Here is a 19,338-nt window from a genome sequence, read left to right on the forward strand (position 1 = left end):
CATAGTTCCCACCCACATTTTCTACCTCCAATAACCCACCCTCCTAACCCACCCTAAACTACCCCTCCTTCATTTTCCCTATCTTATCCTCTTATCCTTCCTCATTACCATCTAACTTCAATTTCTTTTATTCTTTCTCTTATTTCACTATCACTCTTCCTCGTTTAATTTATTCTTCCTTCTCTCTATAAAAAAAAACACACGACCTTCATTTCGGTTCTCCTCTTTCAAATTTTAACTCTTGTCTTGCACCAACTTCGACTACTTCAATCATAACCTAAAAATTTTTCATTTAAAAATAGCGCACTGTGCATATAAGTTTTCATTTGTTTTCCGATATTGCGCTTTTTACTACATTTTTTCTTCTCTCTACAATTGTTTTTTCAAGTCAACTGTTTTCCAAGAACTTAGCAGGAGTACAAATACTCACTCAATTATTCTGATTTGCGTCGTATATTTTTATATACGTACTTAACTTCCCGCAACCGTGACAAATTCTAGACCTTCAAAACATTCTCCACTCTACTTTGGCGTTCGACCGCAGCGCATGACCTTGAATGTGCCGCGCTGATCACCAGGAGCTGGCGGCTTTCTACTACAAATTTATTCGTCTGCGACTTCTAGTTATTTTTGATCTTTGTATATTAGTTGATAGTGTTGTGACTTTGTGCATACAGAATGTGGTGTCGTGTCTTTGTGCCTATCAAAGTGTTAAACTGACCTCCAATATTCATAAACATTGTACATCTTTTTACGGCTGATGATGACCTGGACTAAGGTCGAAACCGGTCCCATTTAAATAGGAATGTGATTACTGCATTTCCTTCTTTTAAGTATTGAATAGGTTGAACCTCCTTTTCAATTATTTAATTTTTAACATCAATAATTTCAATACGGAACAATGAAGTTTTTATCTTTAAATATATATAAGCAAGGAAACAGGAAGGATCGCAACAACTATCGAGGTATCTCGTTGATTAGTATACCAGGCAAAGTATTCACTGGTATCTTGGAAGGGAGGTTGCGGTCAGTGGTTGAGAGGAAGTTGGACGAAAACCCGTGTGGTTTCAGACCACAGAGAGGCTGTCAGGATTAGATTTTCAGTATGCCCCAAGTAATTGAAAAAATGCTACGAGAGGAATATACAGTTGTGTTTGTTTCTTAGATCTGGAGAAAGCTTCTGACTGGGTACCGAGGAAAAAGATGTTCACTATACTGGGGGACTATGGGATTAAGGGCAGATGATTATAATCAATCAAAGGCATTTATGTTGACAATTGGGCTGCAGTGAGAATTGATGGTTGAATGAGTTCTTGGTTCAGGGTACTTACAGGGGTTAGACAAGGCTGTAATCTTTTGCCTTTGTTGTTCATAGTTTACATGGATCATCTGCTGAAAGGTATAAAGTGGTAGGGAGGGATTCAGTTAGGTGGAAATGTAGTAAGCAGTTTGGCCTATGCTGACAACTTGGTCTTAATGGCAGACTGTGCCGAAAACCTGCAGTCTAATATCTTGGAACTTGAAAATAGATGCAATGAGTATGGTATGGAAATTAGCCTTCCGAAGACTAAATTCATGGCAGTAGGTAAGAAATTCAACAGAATTGAAAGTGAGATTGGTGGTACAAAACTGGAACAGGTGGATAACTTCAAGTACTTAGGACGTCTGTTTTCCCAGGATGGTAATATAGTGAGATTGAATCAAGGTGCAGTAAAGCTAATGCAGTGATCTCGCAGTTGCTATCATCAGTATTCTGTAAGAAGGAAGTCAGCTCCTGGACAAAACTATCTTTACATCGGTCTGTTTTCAGATCAACTTTGCTTTATGGGAGCGAAAGCTGGGTGGACTCTGGATATCTTATTCTTAAGTTAGAAGTATCAGACCTGAAGGTGGTGAGGATGATTGCTGGTACAGACAGGTGGGAACAATGGCAGGAGGGTAGTTGGAATGAGGTGATAAACACAAAGTTAGGATTGAACTGTATGGATGAAGGTGTAAGCATAAACCGGCTTCGGTGGTGGAGTCATGTGAAGCAAATGGCGGAAGATAGGTTACCTAGGAGAATAATGGACTCTGTTATGGAGGGTAAGAGAAGTAGACGGAGACCAAGAGGATTGTGGCAACATTTAGTGAATTCACAGAGCCTTGCAGACTAAACACTGAAAGGCATAACAGTCTATAATGATCATGTGTGTATGTAAGTAGATTGAGTGGTCCAATTACTATTATCTTAGCATTGTAAATACAGCACGTTCATATACAAATTCACAAATTCCTTAAATAATTCATATGCCTTAATACTACAATTTACAGTGGGTTGAGCATTGCATTAAAACATGACATTACATAAAAATTTACACAAAATTAACAGATCGTTGGAGTCTATTCTTGAAGCATCTTACACTTATGGGAAAGGCTCTCAGACACTCGAGGTAATGCATTCCAATCATCAATTCCCCCATTTAAGTTTTCTGCGATCTAGTAAGTGTGTCCTGAGCAATGATATATACCTGAACAATCGAGGTTGGGGGTAAGAAGGGATTTATCAAGTGTTTGAAAGATGGTTACGCATAGAATTGAACTGTGGAAATTAGTTCTTGAGGATGGTCGGCGATAGCTAGAATGTCACTGTGATGATTAAGTCCAAATAATCATGGGTGGATTCATCGCAACGTTGGTATCATGTAATTAGCTCATGACTAAAACTGGAACGAACTTCATAAGGTAAGAAATTATTGTGTAAAACTGTCTGGATTTTAATCCAATTTGGATATTTATTCATATGTTCTAACCAAAAACTACTTGAATGGGAAGAAGTTTTAGGATAGAGAAGACTAATAAGTTGTTGAAAAGGAGCCAATTCTTTTTTAAAGACCTAATATGAATTAACTAATGATCGCGGATCTGTTGCAACAAGTTGAGATACTTAGGTAAGAGACTGTTTAATAATGTGAAAGTTAAGTTAGTGACTTAAAGAGTTATTACTGGAAGTTGAAGGCTGAAGTACAGACTGAGATCGCTGCGCCAATTTTGGATTTTGAAAAAGTCTATTAGTCTCGCTGCACTGGATACTTTTGTATAATTTTCTGGTGGTAAATGGAAACACAGAAATTTCCTTATCGAGTCCACATTATGTGGCGTAGAGGCAGGTTGCAGGTTATCTTTAACAGGGATGTTAATGTAGGGTGGTAAAGATGATTCAGAAGTAGTAGGGCTTTGTAAGTTTACATTAGAGCCCTCTTAATTGTTGTATATGCATTGCTGGTAATGTGAAATTTTCACATACTAAATCATGAACATTTACATTTATTTCCAAGAAAGGAAAGGAGTCTGAAAAAATAGCCATAATAATAATAATAATAATAAAGTAAACATGCCACTAACAATAGAGAATAATAAACTAAATGTAGGATAACAACCTCAAGATTGTCAACATGCATAGTGATACCATAAGTTCACTAATAACAACCAAGACATGAAAATTCTCAAAGTTATACAATGAGGCCCCCTGCTCAATATTACAGAAAATTGTTTTAAGTAAGTAAGTAAGTAATTCGTCTTTATTCGTGGTGAAGTTAGGGCTCAAGGACCTCTCTTACACTTAACCACAATATTTGAAATAATTAACATACATACAGTATAATATTTAAATACAACAAATTTTTAAAAAATAATATAGTACTAATAGAAAATGTGGAGATTGTAATAAAAACCATCATAGAATGTACAACACGACAATGTAAATGTAAATCCATCCGGAACAGTTTTTCAATCGTAACTTCAATCCAAATAAAATTTCAGAGAAATCAAACATTTTATTTGACCTTTCAATTCCTGTCTTTAGTAATTATGTCTCAGATAAAAAGAATTCTTTTGTTTATAATATCTTTAAATTCCCTTCTCAGCAGCAGTCTTTCTTTCCGCATCCTTCAGCCACACCTTAGACACCCATTCTCAGTCTTCCCACCCCTCCCCTTCCCTGCTTTACCCCGTCCCCTCCTCTTCCTATCTACTCCTTTGTTTACATTGCCTGCTTCCTACAAGGAGTCAGTGCTCGTTCTACATCAGACATTAGAGATGAGTCTCATAAATAATTTTTCTCCTTTTTAATTTCTTTTCTGTGTGTTTATTCATTCCTAATTCTGGCTATCATTTCCAGATTTACTTCTTTCCCTGAAGTCCTAAGTGAACTTAAATGCATCATATTATGAACCATGATTGTTTAATTATATGTATTTTAATGTTATAATTATTCCTGCAACATTGTCTTTGTCTGGTATACATATGTTTTAGTTATCACATAATTTTTATTTGGCTGAAGATGGCCACTAAGTGGCTGAAACTAGTTCCAAGATTGATGTAACAAGCTATCATTTACTTGATATATTGTATTGAAAAGGTAGACCCTCTTGTCAGTTTATTTCTAACCTTTGAGATTGGTTCATTGACATGCGCACATAAAAATAGTAGATAATTGTACTATAACAAATTAGTATGAGTCCCCAACCAATGCGATGGCCATCTTATGTGAAATTAATTTCATTATGGTCCTTATTGAAAATTATCACAATAAGTTTACCAGTAGAAAATATACCAAGGATGGTAATTCTAGCAGCTACGTAATACCAGTTGGTTTGACAGTATGGTAAATACAGCAGAAAGGTAGTAATCCAAAGATAATCTTGGAACAAGAAAGAAATCCAATCATACGAATTTAATAGAATTGTTAAAGAATTCCATATAAAAGTGAAATCACATAATGATTATGGGCCTTTTTGAAAAAAGTTTTTCAAAAAATATATTTATTTAACTAGTAACAGTACAAGATCTACTTCAGGCAACAGAAAATCCACTGGATGTCGCCAATTTCTGGGCAAAAGTAGTATAGAATTTTTCTTATAAGTGTGACTTCGTATATAATGTTTATAATTCAGTAAGAGTATATATATGTATTTATAGTATTAATGCTTCTGATACGAATAAATAAATAAATAAATAAACTAGTAACAATAGTATAGGATGTTTCAGATGAAGTTAGGTAATTTAAATTACTAGCATACTCTCATCATCATTTCACCTTATTTAGCTCCTGCTGGGTCGGGGTATATATGGTACTTCTCCATCTTCCTCTTTCCTTCCACCATTCCTCTTCCACGATCTTGTTCCGGTCTTCCTCTTACTCTCTTGCCCTCGCACTCTGCCTCCAGCATCTATCTTGGAATTCTATTCTTCTCCATCCTCTTTACATGTCCAAACTATCTAGTTTATTCTTTTCATCTCTCTCATTTAGCTTTCCTATTCCAACTTCCTTCCTAACATCTTCATTTCTCACTCTGCCTTTCCTTGTCTTTCCTATCATACTTCTTAGGAATTTCATCTTGAATTCTACTCTGTTGCCTGCTAGTCAAAGTCCAAGTCTCAGCTGCATAAGTCAGTATGGGTCATCATCATAATCAGTGTCCCACTCCAGTTGCCCAGGTGTGGTTAACAAGCCTCCTCCACTCCTTTCTGTCCTTCCACTTTTTTCTGCTCCATTACTTCCGCCACATCCAATCCAACTTCTCTAATGTCCTTCCAAATTTTATCCATCCACCTTCTTCTCGGTCTTCCAACTAGTCTCTTTCCCTTAACTTCTCTTTCCAATTCCCTTCTTGCTACCCGTTCCTTTCCCATTCTTTTTACATGTCCCGAAACCATCTCAGTCTTGCTGTCTGTATGTTCTGTACTAACGGTTCTATATTTAGCTCTTCTCTGATTTTAATATTTTGAATTCAATCTCTTCTTGTCTTTTTAACCGATGTTCTTAAAAATATCATTTCTACTGCTTGTCTCTTATTAGTTACCAGCGTTTCTTAGTCCGTATATTACAATTGGTATGAAATACTGTTTATATAATGTTAATTTCGTTCTCTTGGGTACTTTGTCATCCCATAAAAGCTCTCTGACTTGATGATAAAATGTTGTACCTTTACTTAGTCTGTTATTAATTTCGGGGTTGATTTCATTACTTCCATTAATAATGCTACCCAGATATGTAAACTGTTCTACATTCTCTAACCGTTCTCTGTCTATGTTCACTTGGCTTCTCTTTTTCTCTTTTCCACAGTGCATGACTACAGTTTTCTTTTTACTATTACTAATTACCATTCCAAACTCCTTCAGATTTTCATAGTACATTTTGTACATTATCTCTCTACTTTTCCTTGGTACTTCTTTGCTCCAAACAAGTTTTCTCACACTTGGATAGAATGCATTAAACTTCTGTACCCGCCTGCTAATATCCATGTCCACCCTAGCATTTTGCATTAATTCACTTCCTAGGTATTAAAGCTGTCCATAATTTCCAGGCCCTGGCTTCCAATTTTCACAGTGCCCCCCCCCCCCCCTTTTTTTTTCCGTCTCAAATTCACCATAGTCTTGCTTCTCTCTGTAGTGATTTTCATGCTGAAAATGAAGATCTACAACCTGTTACGCTTCCTTTGTTTCCATTACAATTTCGTCCATGACCATAATAAACAAAAGAGGTGACAGCACACTCCCCTATCTTAGTCCAGTCTTATTCCTAAACTATTCTATTTTTCCAACTGGGGTCAGTACTCTGCTAACACAGTTGTTGTACATTGCTTGCACCGTTTCTAACATTTCTCTTCCGAGTCTCTTTTTAACCGTGGTTTCCCAAACCTTCTCTTTGGGTACACTATCATATGCCTTTTCTATATCTATGAAAGTCATGACCAGATGCTTTCCAATTTATCTGTTCTTTTCCATCAGCTGTCTCATGCTAAAGATTGGGTCCACTGTATATCTTCCACCCGTGAAGCCTTATTGTTCCTTTTGTAACACTCCTTCAATCTTTCTTCTTATTCTTCTTTCTAATATCCTTTCCAGTATTTTTACTACCTATGATATAAGTGTGATTCTTCTATAGTTACCACAAACTTTCTTGTGCCCTTTCTTAAACACTGGTATTATTATCCCTTTTTCCAGTCTTCTGGTACATGTTTGTCTTTCCACTGACCCGTTACGTAGTAAAACACAACTACACTTAAACGGCAGTAAAAAGAAAAAGAAAAAACGAACTAGCTGTACAGCAAATGAGCTAGTTCACCAAAGAAAACGGGAAGCGAGTACAGACACCCCAAAACACCACCTAAAATAAACAAGGAAGAACTTACCAGAACTGGTGGAGAGGTGTCTCAAACCCGAGGATTAAAAACAACAACTGTACCTGGTATCAAAATACTAAAATTAAATGAAGAACAACATGTCTTACCTTTAAAGAAAAATCTAATACCTTTATTTCAAGAAAATTAAATTAAATGCCATAACAGGAAAAACGTTAACCCAAAAAAAGGAAATTAATAGTCTATTTAAATTAAGTTAAATGACAAATTGGAAGGATTAAAATTCCTATTTGTGGTCGACCAAGACAAGAAGAAAATAATAAATAATAATTACACAAGCTAATTATTCCAGAAACCCCACATCTCAGTGAAACTGGATATTAAAGATTATTCTTTTTATGGTTTCAGAAAGTCCTTATTACTTATCCATTTAAAATTTGACTGCAGTTAAACATACCGGCTCCATTAACCACGGAGTTTTCTCCAAGGGAATCAGATACTAACTGCACACGTTATCATTAACACAAACGACTACCGCAAGTACTAAAGGAAAAAAACATAGGTACATAGAGAAAAATTCAAAGGAAAAGTTAATTGCCAAATAACATGCTCCAAAAATCCACAAGAGCAAGGGGAAAGTCATACAATTTAATAGAATTCCACCACCAGGTCAACAGTCTCCGAGAAGGAATCATAATAATCATCACCAGCAACAACACATCGTCATGGCAACGAACACACGCCATGAACAAAAGCCATGACCAATCAGTACAACAGCAACAATGGCCATAACTTCAAGGGGCAAAATCACAAATTTACAAGTAATAATAAAAAAGAAAAGACCAGGAAAGAAATTAAGACAGTGAAAATTAAATAAAATTTCCATCCTCTTGGGGAGAACTCGCATGGCTCAAAAACTTTACATAGTGGGGCGATTTCATTGCCAACTTTAATAACATTATTCTTTATCCTTTCGACGAAACTGATATGAAAAGCATTAATATGCATTCAGAATACGTTTATCTGGTTTAGATATTAATAAATTTAACCTAGTTTTACACCCGAAACCCGAATATGTTTTAAGTTGCAATCATTGAAATTAAAAGACGAGATAGGAAGACTGAAGATTTTTAGGAGACCTAAAATGCCTCAAGTTCAAATAATAGTTTTTCCAAACTCATGGATGCCGTAAGATCATCATATTCACTTAAGAACATGAAGAGATTCCAGGAAGCTTGCAGGGACACGTTAGCGCCACTTTCCATACTCACGTCAAAATTATAATCCAATAAATTAATAAATAATCCATACGGTCTGGGGGCGTTTCCAGAAGGTAGAAGTAAAAAACAGCTCTGAAGGCGAGAGAGAGCCCTCTCACACAGATGAATTATCCATTATCCATAATGCAGGCTGAAATCTGGTCCTGCATGAGACACGAAGCACGCCGATGATCCATCTCACTCAAGCAACAAAACCGTAATGGCGGCCCTCGCCCGCTAGATGAGGGAGACAGAGCTCACAAGATCGAGAGCTCTTATTGGTTAACGGGCGGAGCATCACAGTACGAACTCTCCGTAGAGAGAACAGCACATACAAGGAACTTTTCATGCCTTAAGAATAAACCACGATATCGAGCGCTAGGCTCGGGAATATATGAATTAAATAAAACATGAAATGACTAGAAAAAGTAAGGAAAGATGGTTTGAAGAAAATTAGGATTATAGGACACGAATTTCAATGGCGGTTAGCCCACAACTAAAATGTTAGGGGAGAAGGTAAATGAACATAACCACGGTGTCACCACATGTACTTTACTAGTCAGTTCAACCATTGTATACCAACAGGTCCAGCAGCCTTTATCGTTTCCACACTGATTTCATCCATCCCTGTTGTTTTTCCCATCTTCATCTTTTGTACCTCTAACTCCCATTGGCTGAATGGTCAGCGTACTGGCCTTCGGTTCAGAGGGTACCGGGTTTGATTCCTGGCCGGGTCGGGGATTTTAACTTTCATTGGTTAATTTCAGTGGCCCGGAAGCTGGGTGTTTGTGCTGTCCCCAACATTCTTGCAATTCACACACCACACGTAACACTATCTTCCACCACAATAACACGCAGTTACCTATACATGGCAGATGCCACCCACCCTCATCGGAGGATCTGCCTTACAAGGGCTGCACTCGGTTAGAAATAGCCACACGATATTATTATTATACCTCTAACTCCACCTCCTGCATTGTTATATCATCCTCTGTTGTTGAGTCCTCACACTGTATTGCTTCTGTCTCCCCTGTATAGTTGTTCACATTCAGTAGCATATCAAAATACACCTTCCATCTTCTCCTTATCTCTTCTGGGTGTGTTAACAGTTCCTCATCTTCCTTTATGACTAGCTTTGTGGTAACTCTTTCTGTCCTCTTACTTCCTATAAGTCCATACAGCATCCTTTTACTGCCACTTGCACCAGCTTCCATTTTTTGTGTAAATTCTTCTCTTCTTTTCTTCTCCTACCACCTTCTTATATCTCCATTTAATGTTGAGATACTTTATTTAGCTTACTTCGGTTTGATCTCGGTTCCATTCTCACCAGGCTGTCTTCTTTTCTTTTACCACTTTCCTCACTTCCTCATTCCACCACAGTGTCTCCTTTTCTTTCACTTTTGTAGATGTCATGCCACAAGCACTCTCTGCTGGACTAACAAATGCCTTTTTAAAATTGACCCACTCCTCTTCCACATTTTTTACTTCAGTAACTGGATGGTTCATGGTGTGGGTTACTGTAGTCACGTCCTAGTTCGTGAACCATGGGCAACGGCTGAGTGGCCTAGTAAGTGGTCCTGAGATTCGGGATACCAGTTGCTACGGAATGGGAGTGGGCATCTCTGATGTATTCTGAGTCATGGCCTTCTTTGTGCTCAGGCGGCTAGGGCTGTACAATCCACTGTTAGTCCCTAACCAGTTAGAGGAGAGATCCTCACTTGGAATATGGGTAAGTAGGGTACCACCCTGCTTCACAAATTTACTGAGCGCAGAACATAACGAGGAAGAGATAGGATATTATAAAGTGTACTTGACAGGTGTTAGAAAGGGAAGCGCAGAGTCTGGGGTTTCATCAGGAATACTATTGCATGCAACATAATTTCTGTTAGGCACGTAAACGAGCGAATGATGTCGGTAGATTTGGCAGTTGGAGGAATTAGGACGAGAATTGTCTCAGTGTATACACCATGTGAGGGTGCAGTTGAGAATGAAATTGACAAGTTTTATGAAGCATTGAGGGTCAACAGCAAGGATAGAATAGTGCTAATGGGCAATTTCAATGTGAAAGTTGGAAATAGAACTGAAGGATACGAAAGGGTGATTGGTAAATGTGGGGAAGATAAGGAAGCTAATGGGAATGGGAAGCGTTTGCTGGACTTGAGTGCTAGTATGGGTTTAGCAATTATAAATACATTCTTCAAGCATAAGGCTATTCACCGCTACACAAGGCAGGCTAGGGGTACCAGGTCCATAACAGACTATATCTTAACCGACTTCAAATTCAGGAAATCTGTTAGGAATGTACAGGTTTTCCAGAGTTTTTTGATGAAACAGACCTCTATCTGATCTGTAGTGAGCTAAGTATCTCTAGGCCTAGGATAGAGAAAGTGAAATCTGACTGCAAACGAATAAGGGTAGAAAATCTCCATGACAAGGAAATTAGACAGAAGTACATGTATATAATTAGTAGGAAGTTCCGAACAGTGGACAGTAAGTAGGTTCAGGATATGGAAAGAGAATTGGTGGCATACAGGGATGCTGTAGTAGCAATAGCAAAGGAATGCCTAGGAAGAACTGTGTGTAAAGATGGGAAAAGGCGAACATCTTGGTGGAATGATGAAGTGAGAGCAGCTTGTAAACGTAAAAAAGAAGGCTTATCAGAAATGCCTCAAAACAAGGGCTGATGCAGACAGGGAATTGTACATAGATGAAAGAAACAGAGCGATACCAATAGTTGTAGAATCCAAGTACAAGTCGTGGGAAGATTTTGGTAATAACCTGGAAAGGCTAGGTCAAGCAGCAAGGAAACCTTTCTGGGCAGTAAGAAAGAATCTTAGGAAGGGAGGAGAAAAAGGAAATGAACAGTGTTTTAGGGGATTCAGGTGAACTCATAATAGATCCCAGGGAATCACTGGACTAATCTTCTCAATGTAAAAAGAAATGTTCATGGTGGTGTCGCGAACAACGGAGCTCATGGAGAGGAGGAAAATTATGTTGGTGAAATTAAACTTGAGGAACTAGAAAGGATGGTAAATAAACTCCCTTGTCATAAAGCAGCAGGAATAGATGAAATTAGACCTGAAATGGTGAAGTATAGTGGGAAGGCAGGGATGAAATGGCTTCATAGAATAATAAGATTAGCATGGAGTGTTGGTAAGGTACCTTCAGATTGGACAAAAGCAGTAATTGCACCTATATATAAGCAAGGAAACAGGAAGGATTGCAGCAACTGTTGAGGTATCTCGTTGATTAGTATACCAGGCAAAGTATTCACTGGCATCGTGGAATGGAGGATGCGGTCAGTGCTTGAAAGGAAGTTGGACGAAAACCAGTGTGGTTTCAGACCACAGATGGGCTGTCAGGATCAGATTTTCACTATGTGCCAGGTAATTGAAAAAATGCTACGAGAGAAATAGACAGTTGTGTTTATATTTCTTAGATCTAGAGAAAGCATCTTACAGGGTACCAAGGGAAAAGGTGTTCACCATACTGGGGGACTATGGGATTAAAGGCAGATTATTAAAATCAATCAAAGGCATTTATGTTGACAATTGGGCTGCAGTGAGAATTGATGGTAGAATGAGTTCTTGGTTCAGGGTACTTACAAGGGTTAGACAAGGCAGTAATCTTTCACCTTTGTTATTCATAGTTTACATGGATCATCTGCTGAAAGGTATAAAGTGGCAGGGAGGGATTCAGTTATGTGGAAATGTAGTAAGCAGTTTGGCCTATGCTGATGACTTGGTCTTAATGGCAGATTGTGCCGAAAGCGTGCAGTCTAATATTGGTACTTGTCATGATCCTAAGGACTTGGCAGGCTGGGGGTATGGGTTCGGATTTACGGGAGCTTAATTTTAAAATAATAAGATTACCTTTACACACTCACACTGTTCCCTTCAACTGTATTGAATAAAAGAGATGCATTACATATTTACACATATACTTGAAACTCTTTGTACTTTACACCTTTAGCTCTTGGTTAGATAGTCCTTCTCAAAGACTTTGACTAACCAGTTACATTGCATTCTATAATACAATAAGATCGTACCATACAAGCTTGGTGGTTACTTAGCTTTTGATTGAAGATTTCTTCAATCTTCGGCGTCGTCTTGTCTCTTGAATTCTTCTCTGCGCCCACGATACCGTAGTCGCGTTGAATGATGCGATGTTTGGCTCACGCGGATGTGTAGCTCCGGGATTCAAATACAACACTCTCAAACTCCGTCGTTGACCTTTCTACCAGCATGTTTTAAGTCATCAACATCTGTTAAGAGATCATGTAGCACATTTTCTTTTACATTTAAATCTTGTAATTTGATTTTAGAATTTAGATATTCACAGCAGTCATATTCAAGAGGTATACTGGGAACTATATCCTTCCCGTAAGTAGCATTAACATTATTAATAATTTTAATCTTGATGTTAAACCCATAAACTGTCCAAGGCTCATACAATATCAATATACCTGTACCATTTAATAATACGTCGCTAGTTTCTTTACAGACAACCGTTACCTTTACTGGTTTAGGAGCTGAATACAAATACTTATTTGTGTCTATACGTAACCATATTAACTCTTTTATGTGCATCACATTCTTTTTACATCTTTTGTGTATTGACGTAACACCTTTTAACAACATAATTGCACGTTCCTCTGTTCCATGAACCATTTTCATTATGAACTCTGATTTACACATTCTAGACATTGTAGTTACAAGCTTACAATTGCTTATTTGGTTTCTGCTTGAATAAGCATAGAATTGTTGTTCAGAGTCTATAAGCACAAAGCCTTTTTCTATTTGTACACTTACAAATTGATCATTTTGATCATCACTGAGCAGCATTAACACAATGTACACCACCATATCTTTGCTAACAAATGCTGTAACATCCACAATCTTATTAATCAGATGTACTTGAGTTGTACTCAGCTCAAATGGTAGGGTCATTCCTAAAGGAAACTGTTCTTGTGACTCCTTACATGCCTTTATTATCTCAACAGGGCTCAAAATTTACATATGTATTACCCCTACTTGAGCATACGTAATTCCGGTAGTAATAATAAAATAAATTAGGGTTCAGATCGAATATAAGGTGTCCCCTTCAAGTGAAAGTAGGGGCTGAGAAGAAATACATCTGGCTTTGACATGGGTAGAGGTAGCATTAACCCTTAACCCTCCTTTTTTTCAGAACACTCCTGCCTCTCTAGCTCCATTTAAGAATATGCTTGCAGAGGGATAAGAGACAGCACAAACATATGGACAACATATTTATAAAAATCAAATAAAGCAAACACAAAATAAATATAATGCTTGATTAAAATTTGGAATGATGAAAAATTACCAGACCATTGGGCAACGGCAGTAATCCACCCTTTACACAAAAAAGGAGATAGAACAAATCCTGATAACTATAGAGGAATATCACTCCTGGATTGTAGTTATAAAATATTCTCGAGAATAATTTACAATTGGTGCAAATATCAACTGGAAAAACAATTAGGGGAGTACCAGGGAGGATTTCGACCATGGCGCAGTTGTCCAGATCAAATCATAACACTAAAATTATTAATGGACATCTACAAAAGAAGACAGAAACAAATTATTATCACTTTCGTAGACTTTCGGAAAGCTTATGATTACATTCACCGACCTTCAGTATTAAAAAATTACGAAATTTTGGATTACATCCTAAATTAGTTAAAATGATAAGCTTAACATTAACAAACACTAAGTCAAAGATGAAGTTTAGAGGAGAATAATCCGAAGCATTCTCAATCAGAACAGGACTAAGACAAGGTGATCTTCTATCACCACTTTTGTTTAATTGTACTCTGGAATACTTGATGAGAGAATGGTATAAAGACAACGTACCGCCGAAGCAAGTACGACAAAAATATAAGAATTGGATACACTAAAGGTGAAATTAACCTAAATTGCTTAGGATTTGCAGATGACCTGGCACTACTAGCTAATAATCTTGATGAAGCTCGGAATCAAATCACAAGTCTCCAAACTATTGCTGGAAAAATAGGATTAACAATTTCATTTGAAAAAAAAAAACTAAAGTAATGGCAATAGATCGCCTTTTAATAAGTAGTGTTCTGATATGTGGAAAAGAGATAGGAATTGTAAAACAGTTTAAATACCTTGCAGAAACTATAACACACAATTTAAATGAAAAAAATGTCTTGGACAGAGAGAACAAATAAATTATCCAGAGCCCAAAAAGTAACCAGAAATTCATACAACAAGAAATGTTTGTCAATAAATACAAAATTGAAACATTATAAGACTGTAGTCCAACCTGAAATAACTTATGGAAGTGAAACATTATTTAAACTAAAGCAAAAGAATAACATAGACAAAATTTTAAAAATAGAAAGAAGGATAGTAAGAACATGCATTAATAAGAAATACCAAAAAGAAGGAGAATGGTGCATCATCCCAAATTCAGCAGTATATCAGGAAATAGAACCTATAACAAATTTCATGAGAAAGAAGAGAATATCATTCTTTGATCATCTGTTAAGAACACATCAAGACAGGTTAATACGCAGAATTTTGGAGAAAAGCTTTGGAAATAAAAGCAACAACCTGTCTGGTTAAAAGAAATAAAAGAAGACATGAAAGAATTAGACATAACACTGGAGGATTTAAAGAATAAATTGAAGAATAGTAAAGTTAGATTTCTACCAAAATGTGATAAAAGAGAAACAACAAAAAGGGTATTTTCAGAAGAAGAACGAACAACGAAGATCGGATAGATTGAAGAAATACTGAAACATCAGAAAAGAAAAAACATAAAACATCATAGAAGACTGGACAGAAATTGACTACAGTGGTCCACTGCGGCCGTAAAAGCACAATAATAATAACAATATTCAGGTGCAGGTTTCAGCATATTTAAGTCTGAAATTATCTGTCACTTTTTATCTGTACTTGTGCATTGTGTGGAACTTCTCAAAGCACTCACCAGGATGAAATCCAGGCTATTTTCTAGAAGTATTGCAGAAAAACAGTCTCATGTAATTCAGGCTTACTGTTCATTGCCATATTTAGGATTACACCTAAAAATGCTTTGAAATCAGGAAGAGTAATATCTATCCACGACCTCCAAATAGTCTCATATCTGAAGGGCATAACCTTTTGAATGTTTACTCTGGCATACCAGTTAGTCTTGTGCACAATTTCCAATGACTCGTCAGTCATGAATAATTGGAAAAGGTCAAGTTCACTCTTAGGTTTAGTCCCTTGTAGTGACTTATAACCTGACGTACCTGTGAATGGAGTTCCTTTGAAGTCCAAGTCCGTGTCACAGTATTCTCTCCAGTCATTAGTAGAGGTACCAGCACTGTTATTTAGCATACTTTTCTCATTATCGTGATCTTTATCACTCAACTCACTAACACTGTCCAGTTCCACAATATCTTCTCACCACTTAATTGAAAATCACTGTCACTATCGCTGAAATCAACGTCACATTCATCTAAAAGTCTGGCTATTTTCTTCTCATTCTGCTCGAACGACGCCATGTTGATAAACAACGTCTATTTTTCAAACTTGCATGATCTTCAGAGAATGCCCACAAAGCCTGATTTCAAAGAGTTTATAGCTGTACATGGTTTCAAATTGTCGTTGAAAGATGGCAGTAGATTACTGTACCTGTAATTCATGCATGCATAACCCGACAAAGGCGTTATATAGGGAAGAAAATCATGTTGGGCAAGTTGGGCATTGCCCAACTTGCCCAACATAGGACCTACGCAGGATATCTCGTCGGGCGTGGTCTGCTGCACGAGTGCTAAGGGTTAAGTTCTCTAGTCTGTCGAACACTAAATATAACTACTACAATCCTACGATATACGTATTTAAAAAAATTATTTCTTGCCATGTATACTTTCCTAACTTCCATTCAGTTACATAGATTGTATCAATGTTATAACTAATAATTTCATGTGACTGTTTCTAGCCGGGTGCAGCCCTTAAGGCAGATCCTCCGATTAGGGTGGGCGGCATCTGCCATGTGTAGGTAACTGTATGTTATTGTGGTGGAGGATAGTGTTAAGTGTGGTGTGTGAGTTGCAGGGATGTTGGGGACAGCACAAATTCCCAGTCCCCGAGCCAAGGGAATTAAGCATTTAAGGTTAAAATCTCCGACCTGGCCGGGAATCAAACCCGGGACCCTTGTGACCAAAGGCCAGCACGCTAACCATTTAATCATGGAGCCGGACAATTTTATAACTGAAATTATTCTTTCCCACCACGTACAGAAGGCATTTATAAAGCTTTATTTTTTAAATATGTATATATACACACACACTTCCCAAAAAGTTTGGGGATTTGATCATAAATGAATAGCAATAACCCTCCCTAAGTTCTAGTTTCCAGCACCTCTTAGGTACTCCTGTATTAATTCCATAATTTTGTTCCTCTGAAAGGCTTGAAGTCATAATTTATACCTCATTCCTAAATGAAAGAAAGTCCTGAAATATTCATTATGTAGTATGTAATAGGTTTAATCATTTGGAAATCAGCTGTTGATGCAGTTCTACAGGATGTTTTACAAGTTGTTGAGGGTTATTTTAGAAGGGAGGAGCTGTGTTATTAATTTATTATGGAACCTCAAAGGTTCAACCATTAGCATCAGTGTTGAAACATAGTTATTTCCATTGGTTGTTCATACACCAGATGCATGTCTGCCAGTTCACCTGTCTTGAAACACTCCCATATTCACTGTGCAGAGAACGATGTATGTCTGCAGATGAGGAGAAGTGCATGTTTATATTTCTTCATCATCTAGTTAATAGGAGTCTATGTAAAAAGGAGAAAAGATATAGCTTTCTAAATCAGCTGTCTTCAGCATACATACATTGCTATCTAAGTTCATATTCGTGTTCTCTACTCTTATATCACATTGTACAGGAATTTTTACAACACCATGTTAAAATTATATAACATATTTTTCACATGTCATTAAATAATGAAATGGGTTGTTCTTTTGCAGAAAGCAATCAGCCTAAGTAACACTTTCCTTGGTAAACACTGCATTAGTGTGCTGCCTACAACAAGCAAACTTGTTCCCAAAGATTTGCTGGACATTGCGGCCCAGAAGGCAAATGCTAAGAAAAATACTCCTGCAAACCAAGGGAAAAATACTCCTGCAAACCAAGGGAAAAACACTCCTGCAAACAACAAAGGGAAAGCATCAAAATACAATTCACCAAATGCTAGAAGGAAAGCAAGAAGTAATAGGAGGAAGGGGACACGGAATTTGCAGTTGGATGCCATGTACATCCCTCCTTTGAAGAAGATGAAGGGTAGCATGGACTATGCGGCATATGACCCTTATATGACCAGTTATGGGTCTGGCAGTGGTCACTATAACGATGGCTGGAATAATGCTTACAGGTCAAGTAGTTTTACAAGACCCAGTGCACATTTAGAAGAAGCAAAAAGGAAAGAGATAGAACAAGTTGCTCTAGCAGCACTAACTGAACTTGAAGCACGCAAATCTGGTATGAATAATTACTATAGTGGTTCGAGTAAGAGCTATGGGTCAAATTACTCATATGGTTCAAACAGCTCTTATTATTACTAGCTGTTCCTGGGTTTAAAATGGAAGTCCATTAGGTTAATGTAGTAAGAGAATTCCTCCTAGTTTCACAGAAACAAGTAAGTAAGTTGATGCTAATATGGAGAAGGTAAATCCTAATTTTGTCTGTGTAACTTGTTGGTTTAATAGGACCCCATTGATATTTTTCAGTGAGAAAAGATATTAAAGTAAATTACTTGTGGAGGATTGAGGGTGATTAGTACTCTATCTTTATTGCAGTTCAGTATTATTGCATAATAGTATATATCCCACAGTTTAAGAAAAACCAAACTTAATTCACATGGGAATTGTCATTAAGGAATGTCTTATGTGCAATTTTTCTAGTATACAACAGTTCATTCAATTTACTTAAAAGGAAGATGTATATAGCCTCTTACTCTGAGGTGGGTACAGGACTTTTGCATGTATTGCCATTTAGATGACCTCTGCAGAAATTTCTGTAGGGCAGCATACTTTTGTAGACCATTTTAATCATGATACAACTTACATGATAGTTACTTTCTTTTAAAACTGTATCCCATATTCATAGTCTTCTCATTTCGTACAGTGTGTATTATTTTACAAACCTAATGGTCTTCCTGGGCTCTGTTTGTAACGATCTGTGTGTCCTTTCCGTACCTTGTGAATGTAGTAAGAAACAAACAAAAAATTGTTTGAAAGGAGCACTTCCATCAATGATGACTTTGTCATTGTGCAATTTTAAATCACCAGATAAAAAAAACATAAAAATAATTTGGTTCAGTGTCTCTTGTATTCTTTAAAATTAGAAAATAATTATTTCAAAATCTTATATATTTATGGTATGGTATTTGTGCACTGTAAGTTTATGTTGTCTATGTAATTTATATGTACAAATAAAAGGCCATATTTTTATTTAGCCATGTGTTGTGTATCACTTCACTTCATGCAAGGTATTGTTCTTGTTTACAACAGTACTATGTGGTCCTGCTCCCAAGCTGAAAGAGACTGGGGGACAAATCCCATGACCACAATGATACCAAAATGATGGGGGTAAAAATGACATCACCAGGAAGAATGGTATTGGAATCAAAGGGAATGGGTGGGTTAAAAAATGTTAGTGGAACTACTATTGTATTTGTTCATCATCAGTGTGTTTACACTAATGTAAAGTTCCATACAATTTTGTGCATGTCATTGACGTTGGTTATGGATACTCAGTGAAGAGCTACCAACACTGCTGAAGGGTACAATAATGATATCGTATGCATTAAATGAAGGGGCTGCCTAGTCGAGGCGGCAAAAGCGTGCTCGGTTCACCTTGAAGGACGTGGGTTCGTTTCCCCGTTAACAAGTTGAAAAAAATTAAGAAACGAGATTTC

At 37.1% G+C, this 19,338-nt stretch overlaps 1 protein-coding gene across 1 annotated transcript in view; it reads left to right on the forward strand.

The window, feature by feature from the left end:
• LOC136874793 (uncharacterized) overlaps positions 1-18,879 on the forward strand; it is a 311,583-nt gene extending 292,704 nt beyond the window's left edge. Inside the window, exon 10 of the mRNA XM_067148465.2 lies at positions 17,390-18,879. Within this exon, the coding sequence (XP_067004566.1) occupies positions 17,390-17,983 (594 nt within the window). The 3' untranslated portion in view covers positions 17,984-18,879. The remainder of the gene's footprint in view (positions 1-17,389) is intronic.
• Positions 18,880-19,338: the final 459 nt, after the last annotated feature.

The sequence above is a fragment of the Anabrus simplex genome, chromosome 5, assembly GCF_040414725.1.
Source record: "Anabrus simplex isolate iqAnaSimp1 chromosome 5, ASM4041472v1, whole genome shotgun sequence".
Taxonomy (NCBI): domain Eukaryota; kingdom Metazoa; phylum Arthropoda; class Insecta; order Orthoptera; family Tettigoniidae; genus Anabrus; species Anabrus simplex.